Raw genomic sequence first — 25,204 nt, 5'->3', positions numbered from 1 at the left:
GAAAATGTGGGAGAGAGGTTCTGGAAAACAAATTTAGGATTCTAGGTAGGAAGCTGAAATCCAAACCGCCAGGGTAGCATTCTCTGAAATGCTTCCTGTTCCACGTGCAGGTCCCCAGAGGCAGGCAGAGCTCCAGAGTTTCAATGCGTGGATGAGATGATGGTGCAGAGAAGAGGGATTCAGCTTTGTAAGGAACTGGGGAAACTTTTGGGGAAAGGGGAGACTTTTCCGAAAGGATGGTCTCCACCTTAACCAGAGTGGAACCAAGCTGCTGGCACTAACTTTCAAAAGGAGATAGAGCAGCTTTTAAACTAGAACAAGGGGGGAAAGCCGACAGTCACTCAGCAGTGCATGGTTCGGAGAAATGTATCCTTGAAGGATACTAATGAAACAGAGAGGTTCCATTAAAAGCATAGTCCATATGCCTATATGTAAAAAATCACCAAATCTAATGATTTCCGAATTATCCCAAACAACCAAAAAGCAGGTTGTTAAAGCATAAGAACATAAGAACATAAGAAAATGCCATACTGGGTCAGACCAAGGGTCCATCAAGCCCAGCATCCTGTTTCCAACAGTGGCCAATCCAGGTCATAAGAACCTGGCAAGTACCCAAAAACTAAGTCTATTCCATGTTACTGTTGCTAATGGCAGTGGCTATTCTCTAAGTGAACTTAATAGCAGGTAATGGACTTCTCCTCCAAGAACTTATCCAATCCTTTTTTAAACACAGCTATACTAACTGCACTGACCACATCCCCTGGTAACAAATTCCAGAGTTTAATTGTGCGTTGAGTAAAAAAGAACTTTCTCCGATTAGTTTTAAATGTGCCCCATGCTAACTTCATGGAATGCCCCCTGGTCTTTCTACTATCCGAAAGAGTAAATAACCGATTCACATCTACCCGTTCTAGACCTCTCATGATTTTAAACACCTCTATCATATCCCCCCTCAGTTGTCTCTTCTCCAAGCTGAAAAGTCCTAACCTCTTTAGTCTTTCCTCGTAGGGAAGCTGTTCCATTCCCCTTATCATTTTGGTAGCCCTTCTCTGTACCTTCTCCATCGCAATTATATCTTTTTTGAGATGCGGCGACCAGAACTGTACACAGTATTCAAGGTGTGGTCTCACCATGGAGCGATACAGAGGCATTATGACATTTTCCGTTTTATTCACCATTCCCTTTCTAATAATTCCCAACATTCTGTTTGCTTTTTTGACTGCCGCAGCACACTGAACCGACGATTTCAATCTGTTATCCACTATGACACCTAGATCTCTTTCTTGGGTTGTAGCACCTAATATGGAACCTAACATTGTGTAATTATAGCATGGGTTATTTTTCCCTATATGCATTACCTTGCACTTATCCACATTAAATTTCATCTGCCATTTGGATGCCCAATTTTCCAGCCTCACAAGGTCTTCCTGCAATTTATCACAATCTGCTTGTGCTTTAACTACTCTGAACAATTTTGTGTCATCTGCAAATTTGATTATCTCACTCGTCGTATTTCTTTCCAGATCATTTATAAATATATTGAAAAGTAAGGGTCCCAATACAGATCCCTGAGGCACTCCACTGTCCACTCCCTTCCACTGAGAAAATTGTCCATTTAATCCTACTCTCTGTTTCCTGTCTTTTAGCCAGTTTGCAATCCACGAAAGGACATCGCCACCTATCCCATGACTTTTTACTTTTCCTAGAAGCCTCTCATGAGGAACTTTGTCAAACGCCTTCTGAAAATCCAAGTATACTATATCTACCGGTTCACCTTTATCCACATGTTTATTAACTCCTTCAAAAAAGTGAAGCAGATTTGTGAGGCAAGACTTGCCTTGGGTAAAGCCATGCTGACTTTGTTCCATTAAACCATGTCTTTCTATATGTTCTATGATTTTGATGTTTAGAACACTTTCCACTATTTTTCCTGGCACTGAAGTGAGGCTAACCGGTCTGTAGTTTCCCGGATCACCCCTGGAGCCCTTTTTAAATATTGGGGTTACATTTGCTATCCTCCAGTCTTCAGGTACAATGGATGATTTTAGTGATAAGTTACAAATTTTTACTAATAGGTCTGAAATTTCATTTTTCAGTTCCTTCAGCACTCTGGGGTGTATACCATCCGGTCCAGGTGATTTACTACTCTTCAGTTTGTCAATCAGGCAAACAAAGAACACACTTTGAAATGTCTGTATGCCAATGCCAGAAGTCGAAGATGGGAGAGTTAGAGTGTATAGCAGCAAATGATGAGATTGACATAATTGGCATCACACAGAGACTTGGTGGAAGGAGGATAACCAATGGGACAGTGCTATATCAGGGTATAAATTATATCGCAATGATAGGGAGGATCAACTTGGTGGGGGTGTGGCACTTTATGTCCGGGAGGGTATAGAGTCCAACAGGATAAAGATCATACAAGAGACTAAATGCTCAGTAGAATCTATATGGGTAGAAATCCCATGTGTGTTGGGTAAGAGTATAGTGATAGGAGTATACTACCGTTCATCTGGACAAAATGATCAGCAGATGATGAAATGCTAAAAGAAATCAGGGAAGCAAACCAATTTGGCAGTGCAATAATAATGGGAGATTTCAATTACCCCAATTTGACTGGGTAACAAACATAGAAAATTAGAAATGACGGCAGAAGAAGACCAAACGGCCCATCCAGTCTCGCACTTTTTTTTTCTCATACTTATGTTACTCTTGGCTCTTAGTAACCTTTTGGTTCTATTTCCCTTCCACCCCCACCATTAATGTAGAGAGCAGTGTTGGAACTGCATGTAAGTGAAATATCTAGCTTAATTAGTTAGGGGTAGTAACCGCCGCAATAAGCAAGCTACACCCATGCTTATTTGTTTACCCAGACTATGTAATTCAGTCCTTGTTGGTTGTTGTCTGTATATAGATCCACTTTTCTCCATTCCCCCTGCCGTTGAAGCAGAGAGCTATGCTGAATATGCATTGAAAGTAAAGTATCAGACTTTCTCCCCTGCTGTTGAAGCAGAAAGCAATGCTGGATATTCGTGAAGTATCAGTCTTTCTCCCCTGCCGTTGAAGCAGAGAGCTATGCTGGATATGCATTGAAAGTGAAGTATCAGGCTTATTTGTTTTGGGGTAGTAACCGCCATAACAAGCAAGCTACTCCAGGCTTTTTTGTGAATGCAAATCCTTTTTTCCACATTTCCTCTTGCCGTTGAAGCTTAGAGCAATGTTGGAGTCGCATTAACCGTGTGTGTTTATTGAATAAGGGTATTATCTACAGGTAGTAGCCGTCATTCCCGCGAGCCACCCACTCTTCATTCACGTCCTCTAGACTTGATGGATCCACAGTGTTTATCCCACGCCCCTTTGAAGTCCTTCACAGTTCTGGTCTTCACTTCCTCCGGAAGGGCATTCCAGGCATCCACCACCCTCTCCGTGAAGAAATACTTCCTGACATTGGTTCTGAGTCTTCCTCCCTGGAGCTTCAAATCATGACCCCCTGGTTCTGCTGATTTTTTTCTGACGGAAAAGGTTTGTCGTTGTCTTTGGATCATTAAAACCTTTCAAGTACCTGAAAGTGTGTATCATATCATCTCTGCTCCTCCTTTCCTCCAGGGTGTACATATTTAGATTCTTCAATCTCTCCTCATAAGTCATTTGATGAAGACCATCCACCTTTTTGGTCGCCCTTCTCTGGACCACCTCCATCTTGTCTCTGTCTCTTTGGAGATACGGTGTCCAGAACTGAACACAGTAACATCAGGCTTGCTAGAGACATACAGTTCCTGGATGTAATAAATGATTGCTTCATGGAGCAATTGGTTCAGGAACCAACAAGAGAGGGAGCTATTTTAGATTTAATTCTTAGTGGAACGCAGGATTTGGTGAGAGAGGTAATGGTGGTGGGGCCACTTGGCAACAGTGATCATAACATGATCAAATTTAAACTAATAGCTGGAAGGGGGACAATAAGTATGCAGCTCTAACACTAAACTTTCAAAATGGAAACTTTGATAAGATGAGGAAAACAGAAAAAAACTGAAAGGTGCAGCTGCAAAGGTTAAAAGTGTTCAACAGGCTTGGACATTGTTTAAAAATACAATTCTAGAGGCGAAGTCCATATGTATTCCACACATTAAGAAAGGTGGAAAGAAGGCAAAACGATTACCGTCATGGTTAAAAGGTGAGGTGAAAGAGGCTATTTTAGCCAAAAAAACGTCCTTCAAAAATTGGAAGAAGGATCCATCTGAAGAAAATAGGATAAAACATAAGCATTGTCAAGTTAAGTGTAAAACATTGATAAGACAGGCGAAGGGAGAATTTGAAATGAAGTTGGCCATAGAGGCAAAAACCTATTTAAATATATCCGAAGCAAGAAACCTGTGAGGGAGTCGGTTGGACCATTAGATGACCGAGGGGTTAAAGGGGCTCTTAGGGAAGATAAGGCCATTGCAGAAAGACTAAATGAATTCTTTGCTTCAGTGTTTACTAATGAGGATGTTGGGGAGATACCAGTTCCGGAGATGGTTTTCAGGGGTGATGAGTCAGACGAACTGAACGAAATCTCTGTGAACCTGGAAGATGTAGTAGGCCAGATTGATAAACTAAAGAGTAGCAAATTACCTGGACCAGATGGTATGCATCCTAGGGTACTGAAGGAACTCAAAAATGAAATTTCTGATCTATTAGTTAAAATTTGTAATCTATCATTAAAATCATCCAGTGTACCTGAAGACTGGAGGGTGGCCTATGTAACCCCAATATTTAAAAAAGGCACCAGAGGCGATCCGGGTAACTATAGACCAGTGAGCCTGACTTCAGTGCCGGGAAAAATAGTGGAAACTATTCTCAAGATCAAAATCGTAGCGCATATAGAAAGACATGGTTTAATGGAACACAGTCAACATGGATTTACCCAAGGGAAGTCTTGCCTAACAAATCTAATTCATTTTTTTTTTTGAAGGGGTTAATAAACATGTGGATAAAGGTGAACCGGTAGATGTAGTGTATTTGGATTTTCAGAAGGCGTTTGACAAAGTCCCTCATGAGAGGCTTCTACGAAAACTAAAAAGTCATGGGATAGGACGCGATGTCCTTTCGTGGATTACAAACTGGTTAAAAGACAGGAAACAAAGAGTAGAATTAAATGGTCAGTTTTCTCAGTGGAAAAGGGTAAACAGTGGAGTGCCTCAGGGATCTGTACTTGGACCGGTGCTTTTCAATATATATATATAAATGATCTGGAAAGGAATACGATAAGTGAGGTTATCAAATTTGCGGATGATATAAAATTATTCAGAGTAGTTAAATCACAAGCGGACTGTGATACATTACAGGAGGACCTTGCAAGACTGGAAAATTGGGCATCCAAATGGCAGATGAAATTTAATGTGGACAAGTGCAAGGTGTTGCATATAGGGAAAAATAACCCTTGCTGTAGTTACATGATGTTAGGTTCCATATTAGGAACTACCACCCAGGGAAAAGATCTAGTCATCTTAGTGGATAATACTTTAAAATCGTCTCCTCAATGTGCTGCAGCAGTCAAAAAAGCGAACAGAATGTTAGGAATTATTAGGAAGGGAATGGTTAATAAAACAGAAAATCTCATAATGCCTCTGTATCGCTCCATGGTGAGACCGCAGCTTGAAAAAAGATATAGTTGCGATAGAGATGGTACAGAGAAGGGCAACCAAAATGATAAAGGGGATGGAACAGCTCCCCTATGAGGAAAGGCTGAAGAGGTTAGGGCTGTTCAGCTTGGAGAAGAGACGGCTGAGGGGGGATATGATAGAGGTCTTTAAGATCATGAGAGGTCTTGAACGAGTAGATGTGACTCGGTTATTTACATTTTCGAATAATAGAAGGACTAGGGGGCATTCCATGAAGTTAGCAAGTAGCACATTTTTTTCACTCAATGCACAATAAAGCTCTGGAATTTGAGGCCAGAGGATGTGGTTAGTGCAGTTAGTGTAGCTGGGTTCAAAAAAGGTTTGGATAAGTTCTTGGAGGAGAAGTCCATTAACTGCTATTAATCAAGTTGACTTAGGGAATAGCCACTGCTATTAATTGCATCAGTAGCATGGGATCTTCTTAGTGTTTGGGTACTTGCCAGGTTCTTGTGGCCTGGTTTGGCCTCTGTTGGAAACGGGATGATTGGCTTGATGGACCCTTGGTCTGACCTAGCATGGCAATTTCTTATGTTTTATGTTCATATTAGCACTTGAAAATTCACATGACCCCAGAGGACTACAAAACAAATTTGAATGGGTGCAACCCCCCCCCCCCCCCCCCCCAACAATGACTCCATTCTCACACTCACTGCATTTCAGCTGATCTCCTATCTCAACCTCCGTCCATTCTCTCAACTTCCATGCCTCCAGCTGATGCTCTCATATACCACAACTTCTCTCTCCTCTCCAACCCACTCCTCCTTACCTCCTTCAGCCCTTTTTTATCCCCCAGCTAATCCTACCACTCCCAAGACCATTTTATAACCCCGAATTTGATAATCTGCCGTCATCTTCCTCTAACTTCATCCCCATCTCCTCTTATCTCCCATTCTCCCTTCCTTCCTTCTAACCCTTCTTGCACATCCCCCTGATCCCCTCTCACCCCCCCCAGCTCCTCTATTACATTGCCAGTCAATCGTCTTTCATTCTCTCTCATCCTCCATAGCCAATCCCTCTCCAGCTGATCCAACCTTCAAACCATCTTGCATCTGATCCCTCCCTTCAGACAGCCCTTTCTCTAAACATGCCCCTGGCCAGGGTCACTGGCAATATTTTCGTTTGGGCCTTGTGGTAAAGATGGATGAAAACTGATGAGAAGAGAGAGGGTAGGCTGATGACAGAGCAACATTTTTCTCTTGGCTAGGTTCAATGTGCGTACAAAGAGTGGCATTGTTGAGATTAGGACCAGCCCTTTCCTCTCCTCATGGCTGGTCCTAAGCCCAATGGTGATCTGTAAGCATCAGCATTAGTAATGAAAGTTAGTATGAGGTTTGTGAGCCAGCGCAAACTCACAGGTCCTGCAGTTGCTTCGATCCCTCCTTGCACAAATCTTCCTGTTACCACAGAAACTATTGCGAAAGCAGAGCCACTGCAGGGCCTGTGATTGTGTGCTTGCTCGCAGGCCCCTTGCTGACTTCCACTACTAATGCGGCTGGTGTCTAAAGTGCTGCCATTTGAAGCATTTGCAATCCCAGCTGAAGGTTTTGTTACCCATTTGGGATCCCGACCCATGGTTTGGGAAGCTCTTCCCTATTGGCAGCACTTTTGGAACAAGGAATCTTTGTATTCTTTCTGGATGATACAAAGAAACATTATTTGGGGCAGTAGTAGAGACAAGAGCGTGTGTGGTAAAATCCTTGTTGGATAAACAATTAGGATACATCCTTTTCCCAACTGTCTCATCTGGGACAAGTTTTGTCATGCAGAGGAATATAATTACACTGCCTAAGGATGATGTGACTTATTCAATAAAGGAGGGCAGATACACAAGATATCAAAGATTAACAGCAGAATGATGCCTATGTCTATTAGACTTAACAGTGGCAACAATAGGGATAGTACTGTGGGCCAAACTCCGTATAAAAACATAGCATCCAATGGTAATTTCATTTTAAAAAATAAGTATCGTATCAGGTCTATCATTAGCCTCCATCTTCCACTTTTCCTAGAAGGGAAAGGAAACAAGTTCAAAAAAGCTTCAGGTTTGGTTACCTGGCAGAACATTCTCACTGACCGCATCTATTGCTAAAGCGATAAAAACCATTGAGCGGGTTTACAACAGAGTTTTCAGCTGTTCTAAGAAGCTTTCTGGTCTCTTTCCTGATACTCTTGGAATGACAACTTGGAGAGAAAAAAGATCTTTGACAGCAAAAATTGACTGTTTATTTTGGTACATATAAGCTTGTTCAGATGATTAACCATTATGCTAGAACTTTTAACTCAGGACTAGTATTAGGAAGAGAGAATCCTGCATATGAATATTGTGGTAGTGGGAACTGTGGTGAATTCTCTACTAACCTTCCTGTAAAGGACCCCAAATGAACATTTGCATAAAATCAGACAATTTTATAGCAGTAATTTACTTGAACGAGAAAGTAGGAGGAGTCCCATGATGGAGACCATGAAGACCCTGTTATGGGCTGAAAGGAACCTTCTTAATTTTATTCACAGGTTGATTAGCAAGGAAGATGAATTTGCAAGTGTGCCGGCAGCAGGGAACACTACCTGCAACCATGAGAACAGGCCTTAAACCAGGAAGTTATCTTCTCCATAAGTACATGGTGGGGCGTATTTTGTGTCAACAGAAAGGTTCTCAAGTTTTTCAGTAGATTCAAAGACCCATGTGTGTTCTCCACAGACAGGGCCAGATCTAGGGACTGTAGACATAATTGCCATTAAAGTATTTCTGCCACTAAAACCTCTTTGAATCTATCTTTAAATTTTTGTTTAGTCTCGATAAAAGCATAAAAATAGCCACATCAAGGATGTAAGTAGCTGTTCAGTCAACAATATATGGTCCAACAGGTGGAAAAGAATTGCTTTCCTGCCATATGGTATAAGTTTTTGAGTGCAATTAAATTGTCTAAACCAGGTTAGAAGTTTATCATCAAGTTGAAGTTTAAATTGGTTTTGAAGATACCAGAAAAGCTACCTTTTGATATGTTGGCTTATTTCTTAATAAATCAGAATAGTTTCCTGGTGGTAATTTCTTCTATGAGAAGAAAGATTTAATAAGGAGCAGGCTTTGGTTGTCCTTTTTCCCCAGTGCTTTCCTTAAGTGGTAATTTTAAGAACAATTCTTACAAGAATGGAAAAATTGAAATAGTTTATTTTTATTTATTAAAAATTTGTATAGACCACCTAAAGCAAACATATTGTACTAAGTGGTTTACAATTTCAAATAAACATTTCTTTGCTGTAGTTGGGTTTCTTTCGGCTTGATTTCCGCTTTGCTAGTTTTTGTAGGGTGAGAGTCATTCATTTTTTCCTCTACTTCCCTCTCCCACATTAGGCCTCTCTACCTAATAGCTAACATCTCTTCCTCTTGTTATCCCAGCAGCATTTGTTCCAACAGGTTTGCCTCTGCAGACATAAGGGAATTTTTTCTCCCCCAAGTTACTAGTTTCATTTTATTTTTTATATTTTTGGCCCAACAGTTTCATCCTACTCCCTGGACTTTCTAGCTCTGTCAGAACTAACCTCTGTTGGGCTATGTGGTCCACAAACCTTTATTCGTAACTATCCAGAGCTTTTTTTCCCTTTTTTCATATCCTCCCCTCAACTCATTTAGCCCAACCATTTTATTGACACTCCTCACCTGGGGATTGTGGATTAGGGCTCTTTCTAGGACACTACAATTCGCGAGGCCAGGGATGATTGTTACAGTTTTGCATAGCACTGTGTACACAGTCACTATGGAAGTCATATTCAGAACATTTACATAAAACTGCTTTGGGAGACACAAACAGCACCTAACAATGGGCTGTTTCACTGAGTATACAATTGATCATAAATTATCTCAGTTAAATGTTTGGTGTATTACAGAGATGAGCCATGGTAGTACAGGTAGCTACCTCCCCTCTCAAGGGAGGAAAAGTGCATGCCTATACTACCATGGCACAACAGCAACACTGAAGACTAGTCTCAGAGGTGAGTTTTCTCCAGGCCTTAGTTGGTGAAGGCGTTTCTAACTCTGGATGCCATTCTAATGGATGAAACTGTTAAAAATGGGAGAAATCAACTTCAATTGCAAAAGCAATAACCCAGGCATTCAAATATTGAGGGCAAAATTTGCCAATTAATTTTTTTTTTTTACCTCACAGGCACAAAATATGAAAACACACTTAGGACTGTGGCCGATGGTTTACTTTTTCCATAAGAGAAAAATTATGTGGTATTTTCTAATTATATTGTGAGCATTGGTGTAATCTATATGAGCTGCAGAGGGTTATATACCTTTAAGGATTTTTGTTTGTTTACCTTTCATCCAAGGGTTTCTAATTAAAATTGAAAAGGATTTTACATCAGCTTTCTATTCAGTTGTTCCTTGTGTTTTCTGGAAATTTTGTGATCAGATTTTGGTCAGGCATTTACATTGCATGTTTGACTTAAGAACTGGCTTTTGTGTTTTAGTACTGTCCAGAGATGTTTGATCTTACCTATATTGTCCATGTTGTAATGGGACCGAACATAAGTGTCTTATTGCCCTTTACTGAGCACTTTGTTGAGAACAGAAGGAATCATTGTACACCAGTCTCTTACTCTAGGCTCTTGCTGTGAAGGTGCAATGTTGAATGCATGCATTAAGATACAAATTGTGCCTTTCTGATTTGTGTTGTTGCTGAGTACAGCCTGGCAGTGAACTGGATAACTTGGAAGAGATTCTGGATGATTTACAAAACAGTCAGTTACCACAGCTTTTCCCAGATACAAGGCCAGGAGCCACAACTGGATCTGTTGACAAACAAGCCATCATAAATGACCTTCTGCAACTCACTGGTGAAAGCAATCCCAACCCTCCTGTCGCACCTCAGAAACCAGCACTGCGAATACCACAGAGCAGTAAGTGTAACCCCATATCTATGTTGCTTGTAGTCGCAAAATATCCAAGATATATGTCCCCTTGACTAGCCAAAAGTTTTAAGAAAAGGTGCATGCTGCGCAGTTGTGTTTTTTTGTGGTACAGCACCATCTGCTGGCCTAATGATGGATAACATTTTCTGATTAGACACTATTTGAAAGACTCTGGGTGACATAATGATAATAATATAGTTCTATTCATTATTTCCTGCCTTCTTAGTTGGATACTTGCTTAAACTTGATTAATAAATTATGGATGTATAAACAAAAACACATACTGGGTAAACCAAAGTAATTGTATGCATATTAGAAGGCAGCTTATTATTAGTTAGGTGTCATGTTTGGGTATGCCAGTTGTGCATTCACCATGTGTGACTGTTTTGAGAGTGGTTAGTCTACCACCACCTTATTAACAGAAGAAATGGTTTGCCATTTGTCTCAGTTCATGTTGTTAATGGTAATTATTGTAAACGTACATGCATTCAAATAATATTGTAACAATTACTTCCCCAGTTTACAATTTTTTCTTTCTCTGTGACAGTAGTACTGTATACAGGAATAAACTTTCTTGTCAAGGCTGCTTCTGAAGTGTTAGACTAAGATACCTGCTAATTTAGCCAGGGCAGAATATTACAGAAAGTATCTCCTCCCCCCCCCCCCCCCCCCCTTTTCTGTTCTTCGGGGGTCAATTTTTAAGCTGCCTGGGTAGCTTGTTAAAGAATACTTGCAGGATTCCCTTTGAAAATTGAGGTTGGCAAAGTACCTGTGTGGTATAATGCATGCCATGAGCATGCTCAGTGAGGCTCAGTCAAAGTTCTAGAAACTTTGACAAGTTTTCTATGCTGGGCTTCATCAAATGATGTCACCAACATGTGAGGACTGGCATCCTCCTGTCCTTGGAGAATACCAGTTATAGGTAAGTAACTGCTGTCTGCCAGCCTCTCTGGACTTTGAAATCGCTCTGAGTCTGGAGATTCAAGTCCTGTCCCTCCTTCCCCAACCATACCAGCTATGGTAAGTGATTTTGGCAGTCCCACTGCTTTGTAACACCTGGATGATTTATGGCAATTCGAACAGCAGGTGGAGGGAGAATCCTATTTAAGCATATATTGTGGAATTGAATGTGCAGTGGGACCAGGTGGAAAGCTTGGGGAAAGAGTGGACCCACTGGTGATCGAACAGTGCTAGGCGGCATCATGGTGACTAGTGTCTGCAGAGGAGGTTGGTATTTGGACTGATGTATTGGTTCCTGAATTCCAGTGTGTTTCAAGTTTGACACTGAAGGAGGTAGACAAGTCCTTCAGAAAGCTTTTCTACCAGTTTTGGTGAGGTCTTAAGCCTGTAATTTTGAAAAAGTATGAAAATATTTTAGGAATTGAGAAGTCCCTTTCTGAACAGATTCATATTCCTACTCATAAAAGTGGACATAAGGAGGAGGCTGGGAACCACAGACCGGTTAGTCTGACCTCTGTGATGAGCAAACTAATGGAATCGCTGTTAAAACAGAGGATAGTCCAATTTTTGGAATCCAGTGGATTGCAAGGTCCAAGGCAGGATGGCTTTACCAAAGGTAAATCTTGTCAAATGAATCTGATCAATTTCTCTGATTGGGTGACCAGAAAATTGGATCAAGGGAGAGTGTACTTGGATTTCAGCAAGGCCTTTGATGCTGTTCCGTTCGAAAGACTTATAAATAAATTGAGCACCCTTGGTATGAATCCTAGAGTGACTGACTGGGTTAGAAACTGGCTGAGTGGAAGACAAAGGGTAGTGGTAAATAGTTTTCTCTGAGGGGAGGGGGTTGTTACTAGTGGTGTGCCTCAAGAATCTGCCTTTGGTCTGGTTCTTTTGAAATATTTTTGTGAGCAATACAGTGGAAGGATTGTCTGAAAAGGTTTGTCTTTTTGCCAGTGATACCAAACTCTGTAACAGGGTGGACAGCCAGGAAGGTGTGAAAAACATGAGAAGGGATCTAGTGAAGCTCGAGGAATGGTCTAAGGTCTGGCAGCTAAAATTTATTGCTAAAAAATGCAGAGTAATGCATTTAGGCTGCAAAAAACCAAGGGAAAGATACAGTATTGGTGGTGAAATTCTTCAAAGCATAAAGGAAAAGCGGGATCTTGTGTTAAAGTGGCCAAACAGGTGGATAAAGTGATGGTAAAAGCCAGAAAGATGTTTGGCTGCATAGGGAGAGGAAAGATAGCAGAAAAAAGGATGTGATATTGCCCCTGTATATATCCATGGTAAGAGCTCAATTGGAATACTGTGTTCAGTTCTGCAGACTGCACCTTCAAAAGGATATTAAGAGTGGAGTCCGTCCAGAGGGTGGCTAATAAATGGTCAGTGATTTTTGTTCTAAAGCATACGGGGATAGACTTAAGATGTAATCATATACACCCTGGAGCAAAGGTGTGATAGGGGAGATGTGATAAGTGACTTTCAAATATCTCAAACGTTTCCATGCATAGGAGGTGAGCCTTTTTCAAAGAAAAGGAAACTCTAGAACAAGGGGTCATGTTATGAGGTTGAAAGGGGGTAGACTCAGGAATAATAGAAATATTTCTTTACAGAAAAGGTGGTAGATGCATGGAACAGCCTCCCAGTGGAGGTGGTGGAGTCAATAACAGTACTTGAAATCAAGAAAACATGGGATAAATACAGGGGATCTCTAAGGAAGTGATGAGAATTATAATGCTAAATTAATTGCACAGATGGACAGTGGACCATACTGTCTTTTTCTGCCATCATATATCTGAGCAACATGAAGAATCTACATTAGATGGTAACTTTGATACTGGCATGCGGGCACACATATGCCAGCTCAAGCCAAAGGACACAGCCATTTTATATCATACATGCGTTTCTCCTAGAACAAGCAGGATGGTAGTCCTCACACATGGGTGACATCATTGGATGGAGCCCAGCACAGAAAACTTATATCAGAGTTTCTGGAACTTTGACTAGGCACACTGAGCATGCCCTAATCCACATGCCCACTTGGGGTCCGTCTTCAGTCTCTTTTTTTTTCTGCGGAGCTTTTGCATCAAGGTTTCTGAGCTTGTGTTTCTTTAAAAAAAAAAAAAAAAGTGTTGGAAAACATTTCACTAATCTGTTTCAGTTTATCTCACGTTTTTCTCAATAGCTGGTCCCTCTTTGATTCCCCATTGCTTCCAGTCAGGTTTTTCATCGGTTTAGTAAGCTTCCTTTTTCTCCATTCCCCCTTGGTGGCGGTGCCTCAGTGCCCACCGGTGTCGGTCGCCCACCGCCTCTGGTGTCGTCGTAGCCCCTTTGAGTTCGTCTCGCCATGGCCTCGTCGGGTTTTCGTCGATGCCCTCAGTGCCCAAGGACCATGTCCATCATGGACCCACATGAGGCATGCATCTTGTGCTTGAGGTCATGGTTCAACGTTTGGGGATGCCACATGTGCGACCAGATGACCCCGAAAGGATGTCACGCTTGCCTCGACAACATGGAGAAGCTCTTCGGGGCGAGAAAGTACGAGATATTTATTTATTTATTTATTTATTTATTTATTTATTTTATATACCGACGTTCGATCGAGATATCACATCGGTTTCCAGATAACTAAAAGAATAGGGTAGTAACAGCCCTATTTTACATTATAACATTGTAATAAATATAATAAATTATAACATTGTAATAAAATATAACGAATTGTAACAGAAATAACAGGATTACATGGAACATTTGATATAGTATATAACATATGTACATAAATGACTTGTTGATGAGGATATTTTAAGGTTAAGGTTGGCAAGGAGGGTTGAAAGGGGGGAGGGGGGGATAGGTGGGAGGAAGGTGGTGCAAGGGAGGGAAGATGGTAGTGCGAGATGCTTGTGTAGGGGGCGTGGTGTGTTGCAGTTGCATTTGGGTAGGTTACGTGTCAGGTGGGAAAGCTTTTAGGAACAGCCATGTTTTGAGGTGTTTTTTGAAGACTTGCAATGAAGGTTCATTTCTGAGACAGGTGGGGAGGGAGTTCCATAAGGTGGGGCCCGCTATTGTTATGGCTCGTTTGCGGGTGACGTTGAGGTGTGCAGATTTGAGATTGTGTACGGCTAGGAGGCCAGTGTTGGTGGATCTGAGAGTTCTTTGAGTAGGGTAAGGTTGTATTCCGTTGTTTAGCCAGTTCATATTGTTGTTGTTTATTTTTTTGTGCATGAGGGTGAGGGTTTTATACTGGATTCTTTGTGTAATGGGTAGCCAGTGGAGTTCTTTGAGAGTGGGTGTGATGTGGGGGGATTTTTTGTTGTTAGAGATGATTCTGGCGGCGGCGTTCTGTAGCACTTGGAGGGGTTTGATGTGGGTTTCTGGTAGGCCAAGGAGGAGGGAGTTGCAGTAGTCAAGTTTTGTGAAGATAATTGATTGAAGGACTGTTCGGAAATCGTGCTCTTGGAGAAGGGGTTTGAGTTTTTTTAGTGTCTGGAGTTTGAAGATATCTGCATCTGTGACGTCAACGCTGAAGGACCATGGAGCCGCATGGATGGACACCAAGCCATAGACGCTAGCGGGGCCCTCTCCTCCATTGGTGCCGTTGGTGGTTAGGGGCGCTGGGAACTGACCCTTGTTGGTCTACTCCAGGTCAAGGACATCAGGTTCGTCTTCTTCGATCTCCGCATTGGGGAAAGCCCGGGTCGAGTACCAAGGGAAGCCAAGGAAGCACACACAGCAAACCAGCATGAACACAACCTATCCACACTCCTGCTGCCAGTGGCCCATTATGCTGCCTGCCTGCACAGACTAGCTATGTAGCCTGCCTGATTCCCAAGCAAACAACCACATGAGGCGCAGAAGCAGTGGGAAATCTGTCTTCTTTTTAATTAAAATTCACAAAAGGTCCCTGTAACTTCTGTGCATGCAGGCGTGTCCTGTCCTTTGAGCCAGCAGGAGGCATGAGTATCTCCAGGACCTCCAAAGGTGTAAAACTGCAGAATATGAGCTCAGAATGGAACATATAATAACCTATCTCTTAAACCTTCACTGTGATAGGTTGGCAGGGGGAAGAGCCTGGCAGCCTGCTGCAGATCCCATCTCGCAGCAGCCAAAGACCACAACTGAGGCCCAGTGGGGTCCGTCCCAAGGTGGACAAAGATCACGAATTAGATGGCTGAGGACAGTAACAGAGGATTGCAGGGCATAGATGAAAAGGCCCAGGAGAGAGAAAAGCCCTGGGGGGGGGGAGAGTGTGTGTGCGTGTGTTGTGCGCACAGGGGAGAAAGAAGTTTTTTTTTTTAATTTATTTATTTATTTATTTAAAGCAAATAACAAGTGGAAAGGAACAAAAAGTTACCATAAAACAGGGTAGTTGGAACTGGAGAAGGAATGAAACGAGTAGGAGTAACTTACAGTAAAAAACTATTTACATAGTGCTGAAAGGTCTCTTAGTAGTTTTCTTAATAGTTGTTGTTGTGGAGAGTCAGTTAGAATCGGGAAAGGCTTGTTTAAATAGCCAAGTTTTAAGCCTTTTTCTAAAAGTTAGTAAACAAGGTTGTAGTCTGAGATCAGGGGGTAAGGTGTTTTATAGATATGGTCCCGCTGTGAAAAAGGCCCGATTTCTGAAAGCAAGATGAGTGCATTTAGATGGGGGAACAGGCAAGGAACCTTTGTAGGCTTCTCTGATAGGTCTTGATGAAGTGTGAAGTCTGAGGGGGATTTGGAGGTCAAGAGGGACTTGGGAGTGGATGGTTTTATGGATGATGGTGATGGACTTGTGTAGAATTCTGAAGTGTATTGGTAGCCAGTGTAAATTTCTGAGAATAGGGGAGATGTGGTCTCTTCTTCTGGAGTTTGTCAGGATTCTGGCTGCTGCATTCTGGAGCATCTGAAGAGGTTTGATGGATGAGGAAGGGAGACCTAGCAAGATAGAATTGTAATAATCTATCTTGGAGAATATTACGGCTTGGAGGACTGTTCTGAAGTCTTGAAAGTGGAGGAGAGGTTTAATTCTTTTTAGAACCTGCAGCTTATAGAAGCAGTTCTTGGTTGTGTTGTTAATGAATGTTTTTAAATTCAGGCGGTTGTCTATTATTACTCCTAGGTCTTTTGCTTGGTTAACAATGGTGTTAGTTGGTGCACTTTGTGGGGTAGTACTGTTTTCCGGGGAGATGAGAAGGAGTTCAGTCTTAGCAGAGTTTAGTATCAGGTTTAAATTTGTGAGAAGTTGGTTGATCTCTTGGAGGCAGTTTTCCCAGTGTTTAAGTGTTTTAGTGATTGATTCTTTGATGGGGATCAAGATTTGTACGTCGTCAGCATATAGGAAATGTTTTAGTTGAAGGTTAGTTAAGAGCTGGCAAAGAGGAAGGAGGTAAATGTTGACGGGAGTTGGGGACAGGGAGGAACCTTGAGGAACTCCTAGTGAAGAACTGAAGTGAGGGGATTCTTTATTATTGATTTTGACTTTGTAACCTCTGTTATAGAGGAATGTTTTGAACATGTGAATGCCGTGCCTGTTATTCCAATGTCCGATAGACGGTTGAGGAGGATGGCGTGATTAACAGTGTCGAAAGCCGCCGACAGGTCAAGGAGAATTAATAAAAAAGATTGTCCTTTGTCCAAGCCCATGATGAGGTGGTCTGTTAGCGAAAGGAGTAAGGATTCAGTACTTAATGCCTTGCAGAACCCGTATTGGATGGGGTACAGTATATTGTGATCTTCGAGGTAATCAGAGAGTGTTGTGTGTGTGTGTGTGTTTGTGCGTAAAAAACATTTGTGTGCCTCCCCGCTCTCTCCAATCCTTCCTAAAGTCATAATAGCTGTAAAAAAAAAAAAAAAAATTCCCAGGTATGGAGAGGTATGGAGATTTTTAAATCCTTATTAGTTTCATTATTGGGTGTTATTTGATGTGACTATTTTTGAAATATTATATTGGTATTTTGGGAAATGTATAAACATTTTTATTAGTATGGTTTTATTATTATGAATGATGTTTTCTTTTTCTCTGAGGACAAACGGGATGGCAGTCCTCACCATGGGTGTCACCATCTGATGCAGCCTGGCACGGAAAGCTTATGTCAAAGTTTCTAGAGCTTTGACTGAGCCTCTCTGAGCTTGCTCGAGCATACATTATACCACGCATTTCCATGGGGAAATTTTTGAGTTTTTAATTGGATATTCTATTTATTTTTGGGGATATTTGTTCTCCGAGGACAAGCAAGTTAATAGTTCTCAAACATGGGTGACATCATCAGATGGAGCTCCGATGTGGAGAACCTATGCCAAAGTTTCTAGAACTTTGACCAGGTACACTGAACGTGCCCTCTCCAGTCTCTCTCTTTCCACAGAGCTGTAAGCCCCATGGTTTGAGTGAGCTCAGTTGGGTTGTTTTTTGGCCTTGTGGAAACATTTTCTTCTCGTAGTTTTTGGGGTTTTTTTCCAAGCTGTTCCGTCCCCGGGTCCCTCTTGGTGTCTTCCTGTAGTACTCCTAGTCAGGGGTTTTGGTGCTTCTGATAAGTTTCCTTTTGCGGTCGATTCCCTGTGGCGGTGGTGCATCAGTGCTCGCCGTCCACGTCTGGTTTTCGGTGATGCCCCCGGTGCCAGATAACCTTGTCCATCACTGATCCGCATGAGGTGTGTCCTCTGCCTGGAGGCATCACATGACATCTGGGGTTGCTGTTTATGCGCCCAGATGACCCTAAAGGGACGTCTGCTTCGAGTCGAAGAAGTCAGAGGCATTGGCAGAATCGGCATTGAAGGACCAAGGAACCGAACTGATGGACACTAAGCAATCAACATCAGCAGGACTGTCAGTTCCATTGATGCCATCAGTGGATAGGGGTGCAGGAGACCAACCACCCTCGATCTCCTCCAGGCCGAGGACGTCTGGTTCCTCGTCATCAGCACCGGGAAAGGATCTGGCTGAGCAACAAGGGAAGCCAAAGAAGCATTGGCACTGGTCCCCATCGATGCATGGGGAGGCACCGGCTCATGCCGCAATGCCCCCGAAGTGACCCCCTGGCGAGGAGTGCCAGTCCTCTATCGGTGCCGGTGATCCGAGACAGTCTCCACCAGTCCTGATGCCAGTCATAGATTCATCTCGTAGGTACAAAGAGGATCTGGCCACCCCTCCTTCCTCCCAATCGGTGTTGGTATCAGCAGCATTTGAGGAGGAGCTGGAGCACAGAGTCCAGCTAGCAGTGGAACAGGTGCTGCATCTGCACCAGACCCGATGCCGCCGGTCCTCGTACCGCTTCTGGAGAAGCTGAACATGCTAATCGGTGCATTACCAACCCAGCTGGTGTCAGTTCCCAGGACAGCGTCGGGGCACCAAAGCCTTCCCCTACTGATACGGTGGTTGTCGCCAATTCCTCCAAGGAAGAAGCTCCACTGAGACCGGCAGACAATCCGAGAACTGCTGCCCCTCATCTAGATTTACTGCTGCTTGCACCTCTGGATGAAGGCCAAGCACCTAGGGACCCATCCCCTGTTGCTTACAGTGAGGATGAGGGAACCTTATGACCCCTGGGGGATGATGCTTTGGAGTCCTGCTCCGAAGGTCTCCCATCAGATCTTTCTCTTCCAGAGAATGAAGGAAGTCTCCACCTGATCTTCGCAGGGTTTGTGAATGTGATGGCAGAAGCCATCCCATTTCAAGTTTTTATTGAAGGAAGATGCCAGACACAAAATGCTTGAGATCCTCCATTTCATGGAGCCTCCTAAGGAGATCATGGTGGTCCTGGTTCACGAGATCCTTAAGGAGCTGCTGCTGAGGATATGGGAACACCCCCTCACAGTGCCTCCTGTTAACAAGAAGGCAGACGGAGGTCTACCTTGTCCAGAAGGCTGCTGGATTCAATAAGTATCACCTGCCTCACCAGTTGGTGGTGCTCATTGCCCGCATTGCTGCCTACCAGCTCTGCATGAGCCAGTATTCATGGGACACCTGTAAGCAGATGCTGGAGGTGGCTGAGCAGCTGCCTCAATAGCAGCAGGACACCCTCATGTCACTGCTGCATAAGGGCCTGAAGAGCAGAAACTACAAGATCTAAGTGACCTACGATGTTTTCAAGACAGCATCGAGAGTCTCTGCAGCAGGAATCGGTATCCGCAGAATGGCATGGCTGCAGGCCTTGGATCTCCGACCAGAGATACAAGAACAACTCACTAATGTGATGTGTACTGGGGAGAATCTCCTTGGAAATATGATAAGAAACACTGTGGGCTAACTTCAGGGCCATCATGAAACCCTCCAACTCTCCACCAGCACTCCGAACCCATCCTCTTCTAGGAAGCTGGCAGGACAGGGACCCAGGAAGTCTTTTATTTTGCTAAAGGAAGTACTATCCTCCGCTTCCTTGCTCCTGTCCACACCATCCGGGCTCCCGTGGCCATCCCAGGCAGCAGAGAGCCCCCCAAGCCCCCACCGGATCCTCAGTCAACTCCAGGGATGGGCTTTTGACTAGGTCGTAGGGAGCGTAAGCTGGTTGCCAATACCTGAGAAGGTGGACCCTCTGGTCAGGGACAGGCTGCAGTTCTTTGCGGACCAGTGGCCCAGTATAACCTAGTTGAATGTATTGGGAGTCCCACCAAATTGCCCTCTGTTCCCATTTTGGGGGCCGGTAGCGCATCAGGAGTTACTACTAGCAGAGCTCTCCTCCCTCTTAACTGCCAGGGTGGTTAAGCCCATACCACTAGGACAAAGAGGGCGGGGATACTACTCTAAGTACTTCCTGATTCCAAAGCGAAGAGGAGGAAATCACATCTTAGACCTGAGGGCCTTAAACAAATTTATTTAAAAAAAGAAAAGTTCAAAATGTTTTCCCTGGGCACCTTGATGCCTGCTTTACAAAAAGGGGACTGGCTATGCTCTCTCGATCTAAAGGATGTATACCTTCACATCGAGATCATTCCTAGTCATAGGAAGTATCTCCAACTTGTGGTGGGAAACCTGCACTTCTGGTAGCAGGTGTTGCCATTCGGGCTAGCATCAGCCCCAATGGATCGTCACAAAATGCTTGGCCATGGTAGCGGCACACCTCTGCAGGCTGGGAGTGCATGTTTCCGTTATCTGGACAGTTGGCTGGTCAAGAGCACATATCGGGCAGGGGCCATCCGGTCCATGCATTTGACCATCCAGGTTTTGGAGTCCCTAGGGTTCCTTCTCAACTACCCAAAGTCCCATCTCAGCCTGTCACTTCAGTTGGACTTCATAGGAGCCCTGCTAGACACTGCTCAGCCCAAGGCCTGCCTTCCTCGCCATCGTGGCAAAGATTCATCAGAGTCAGCAGGTATCAGCTTACCACATGTTGAGGCTGTTTGGCCATATGGCCGCAACCGTCCATGTCACTCCCTTGGCATGCTTACACAGGCATAGAGCCCAGTGGACCTTGAGGTTGCAGTGGTGCCCAGCTAGCTTAAAGATCAATTCCATCAGAGTTCATATGAGTGCAATTGGCGCATTTTAGCAAGTGTAGACTGTATGCCCATCCTCTTTACAGCCTATAGTTGTACGATTCATGTGAGGCCTGCTTTAATTGAAATCTCCCCTAAGGCCTCCCACTGTGTCTTGGGACCTCATCATAGTGTTAGTTCAGCTTCTGAAAGCTCCTTTTGAGCTGTGCACCTGTGACCTGAAGTACCTGACCTGGAAGGCCATATTTTTGGTGGCAGGCTCCTCCTCACAAGGTCAGTGAGCTCCAGGCCTTAGTGACTTATCCACCTTATACTAAATTTTATCAACACAGAATGGTCTTATGTATGCACCCTAAGTTCCTGCCTAAGGTGGTGACAGACTTCTATCTTATCCAGTCCATCGTCCTGCCAAAATTCTTTCCCAGACCCCATTTGCACCAAGGCGAACATGCACTGCACAGTTGGACTGCAAGCAAGTCTTAGCCTTCTACCTCATGCGGTCAGAAGCCCATAGACAGTCCACCCAACTTTTTATTTCTTTTGACAGGAATAGATTGGGAGTTGCAGTTGCCAAACAGATACTGTCCAGTTGGCTAGCAGATTGCATCTCCTTCTGTTATGCCCAGTCGGGACTGCATCTTTGGGATCATGTCAAGACTCATTGTGTCAGAGTCATGGCAACTTCAGTGGCCCACTTGCGAGCAGTTCCCATTGAGGAGATCTGCAAGGCTGCAACGTGGAGTTTTCTCCACACATTCGCATCTCATTACTGTCTGGAAAGGGATGGCCGACGTGACAGTAGGTTCGGCCAGTCTGTCCTCCGGAACCTGTTTGAGGTGTAGAACCCAACTTTCCCTACCTAGGGCCCGTTGTTTGGGTTCAGGCTGTCTCCCCCTCTGTTACCAATAGCACTATTGTGCCCGATGGCACCTGGCTAGGTGTCAGCTGGTCCCATTTTGTGTTGGGGAGTGCCCTGTAGTTAGGGATTCACCCATGTGTGAGTACTACCATCCTGCTTGTCCTCGGAGAAAGTAGAGTTGCTTACCTGTAACAGGTTTCTCCGAGGGCAGCATAATATTAGTCCTCACAAAACTCAGTTGCCACCCCACAGAGTTGGGTTTCTCCTATTTTTCATTTTAATTATAATTCTGATACAAGGCAGGAGAGGGGATCCCGTGTGGATGCATGGTTTAGGGCATGCTCAGTGTGCCTAGTCAAAGTTCTAGAAACTTTGACATAAGTTTTCTGCATCGGGGTGCCATCTGATGATGTCACCCATGTGTGTGAGGACTAACATCCTGCTGTCCTCAGAGAACACCTATTTTAGGTAAGCAACTCTGCTTTCTTTTAAATAGCATGGTTTTACTCTTATTGTTGATTTGTATTCCTTGCTTTTATTGTTTGATGTTTTATGAGGAATGGTAATGTTTGTTTTTCCATTGCTGCACTGTATAAAGTGTCTTTCTTGTTGCAGCTTCCAGTTTATTTTTTTGTCTGTGCATTTCTGTTTGTTTTATGCTCTCTTTTCTGTATTTGGTGAGGATCTGGCCATGTTCTGCAGATGTAACTGAAGTGTTCTGATACCATATAGATTCTGTGTAGCAATCTACAGCAACCTTAAAGGAATCGTTTATCGCTGAAAAGTATTCTGCTATGTGCACAGAAATTTTCCATGCAGTTAAGAGAAGCTGAATGTGTTTTTCATTGAAATGTTTAAATAAAACTTTTGAAATCCAATATTTGCACTATTATTGCTCAGACACACTTGGCTTATGGCGCTCAAATTTGAACTCAGCTTATAAAAAGTTGAACGAAAGAAAATGTTTGCGCACATAGCCTGCCAAAAATTAGAGGGAACATCAATGCCATCCACTTTAATTTTAAATTTTGCTTTAATTTTGCGGAGGAGTAGGCTAGTGATTAGAGCAGTGGGCTACAAACCAGGAGACCAGCGTTCGAGTACTGCTGTCGCTCCTTGTGACCTTGGGCAAGTCACTTTACCCTCCATTACCTCAGGTACAAACTTACAGCTCGATACTGTAAGGTGCGGTTGGAGATTAACTCGCTGTGGGCGCACAATTGGGACACGTAAGGCGATCCTGCGATACAGTCTCCAGTTTCACGCGTCCTTAGCGCTTCTTGAAACCGACCCGTAACCTTTCCCGCACGCAGCATGTAAATGATGTGTAAATGAACGAATTAGCTATTCCCTCCGATACTGTGACGCACGCTCCGACTATCGCTTTTTTTCCCTGCCGATTTGCCGCGCGTTTAACCTGTTAGTTTATCCCCTACCCCTGCGTTAGAGGCAGGAGTAAGGGTAAGCGGCAAACTTTCCCCCAGCCCCCGCTCACCTGCCCTGGTCGCGTCCATGGGTGCCGGTCTCCGGGGTAGCCCCAGTCCTCTCCCTCCTCCCGAAGCAAAAAAAAAGCGAAAAAAAAAATCCAATGCGGCTCCCCTTCGGCAGCTCCCCTTCGGTGGAGACGGCAGTGTAAAGCGAGACGGACCTTCGGCAGAGATGGCACTGTAAAGCGAGACAGATCGCGGCGCGAGGAGAGAGAAGACGCAACTTACTCCAGCCAGCCCTCCTCCGGACAGCGGCTCCTCTGCCTCCCAGCTGCCGGCGAAGATAGACGCCCGAATGGGTAGGCCCCTCGTGCAATTTGACCTCAAGGCGTGACGTCACGACGTTTGGCGTCACAGCATGCGACGTCACGCCTTGAGGTCAAATTGCACGAGGGGCCTATCTTTGCCGGCAGCTGCGAGGCAGAGGAGCCGCTGTCCGGAGGAGGGCTGGCTGGAGTAAGTTGCATCTTCTCTCTCCTCCTCTCCTTGCGCCGCGGTCTGTCTCGCTTTACAGTGCCGTCTCCGCCGAAGGTCCATCTCGCTTTACACTGCCGTCTCCGCCGTAGGGGGGCTGCCGAAGGGGAGCTGCCGAAGTGGGGGCTGGCTAGAGTAAGTTGCGCCTTCTCTCCTTGCGCCGCAGCCCCCCCCTCCGGACATCGGCGACGACCGCGGTTCCTGCCTCCAGCTGTCAGACAGACTCATCGCACGTGGGAAAGCGGCCCCTATGCGTGCAATTGGCTGCTCAAGACGTGACATCACATGCCGTGACGCCAAACGTCATGACGCCAAACGTCGTGACGTCACGTCTTGAGCAGCCAATTGCACGCATAGGGGCCGCTTTCCCACGTGCGATGCGTCTGTCTGACAGCTGGAGGCTGGAGCCGCGGTCGTCGCCGATGTACGGGGGGGGCTGCAAAAGTAAGTCGCTTCGTCGCTTTAAACTGCCCCCACCCCCTCCTCCCGGAGCAAGGCTTCTTTTCGCGCCCTGCTTCGGGAGGAGAGGAGAAGGGACTAGCAGGCCAGAGCCTAGAATTGCCCGTCTCTCCCTTCGCTCTCTTGCTACTTTTTCGGTTTTGTTTTTTTTTGCTTCGGGAGGAGGGGACAGGACTGGGGCTGCACCGGAGACCGGACGCGGCCAGGGCAGGTGAGTGGGGGCTGGGGGAAAGTTTGCTGAGCATCGGAGAACATAACTGTCCACTTCCTGGTACCTGTCATTTCAAATGTCATTTGAAATGACAGATACCAGCGTGGCCATGAAGCGTTAGGCCCGCGCACCCAGGATACTGTATAGGCGCTCTATACAGTAAAATGGGTTGCGCGGGCCTAACGCTTGCCTAACGCTTCGCAGCCGCGGCATGCATTTGCATACAATTTGAAGAGAGTATCGAGCGGTAGGTGAAGAGAACTGTGCGTGCGGGGAACGAGGGTGCGCCTGGCACTGCCGCACTCTTTCTAACGCGGCATAACTGTATCGACCTGTTAGATTGTAAGCCCTCTGGGGATAGGAAAATATCTACAGTACCTGAATGTAATCCACTTTGAAGCACTGTGAAAAGTGGAATATAAATAAAAAAAAATAAAAAAAATAAAAAATGTAATAGATACGAACATAAATTTCCATACTGGGTCAGACTAAAGGTCCATCAAGCCAAGCATCCTTTTTCCAACAGTGGCCAATCCAGGGTACAAGTACCTGGCAAATACCCAAACACTAAGTATATCCCATGCTACTGATGCCAGTAATAGCAGTAGCTATTCCCTAAGTCCTAGATCCTAATAAAAAAAATGGGTTCTTAAGATGTTTTCAGGTATAAAGATATATTCTTGAATTGTAAAATATGGATGTTTCCAGATGTTGCTAAATCAATACAGAAAAATAATTTTTATGAGATTCAGAAGAAACTTTTCAA

General features: G+C 44.3%; 1 protein-coding gene across 1 annotated transcript in view; it reads left to right on the top strand.

Annotated features, from left to right (window-relative positions):
* Positions 1-25,204, top strand: part of NCOA2 (nuclear receptor coactivator 2) — a 649,459-nt gene that overhangs the window by 484,129 nt on the left and 140,126 nt on the right. The window contains 1 exon segment of the mRNA XM_029591446.1: positions 10,355-10,565. Within this exon segment, the coding sequence (XP_029447306.1) occupies positions 10,355-10,565 (211 nt within the window).

Source organism: Rhinatrema bivittatum, chromosome 2 (assembly GCF_901001135.1).
Source record: "Rhinatrema bivittatum chromosome 2, aRhiBiv1.1, whole genome shotgun sequence".
Classification (NCBI taxonomy): Eukaryota; Metazoa; Chordata; class Amphibia; order Gymnophiona; family Rhinatrematidae; genus Rhinatrema; species Rhinatrema bivittatum.
The sequence above is the reverse complement of the archived record's forward strand: the minus strand, read 5'-3'. Positions and strand labels throughout refer to the sequence as shown.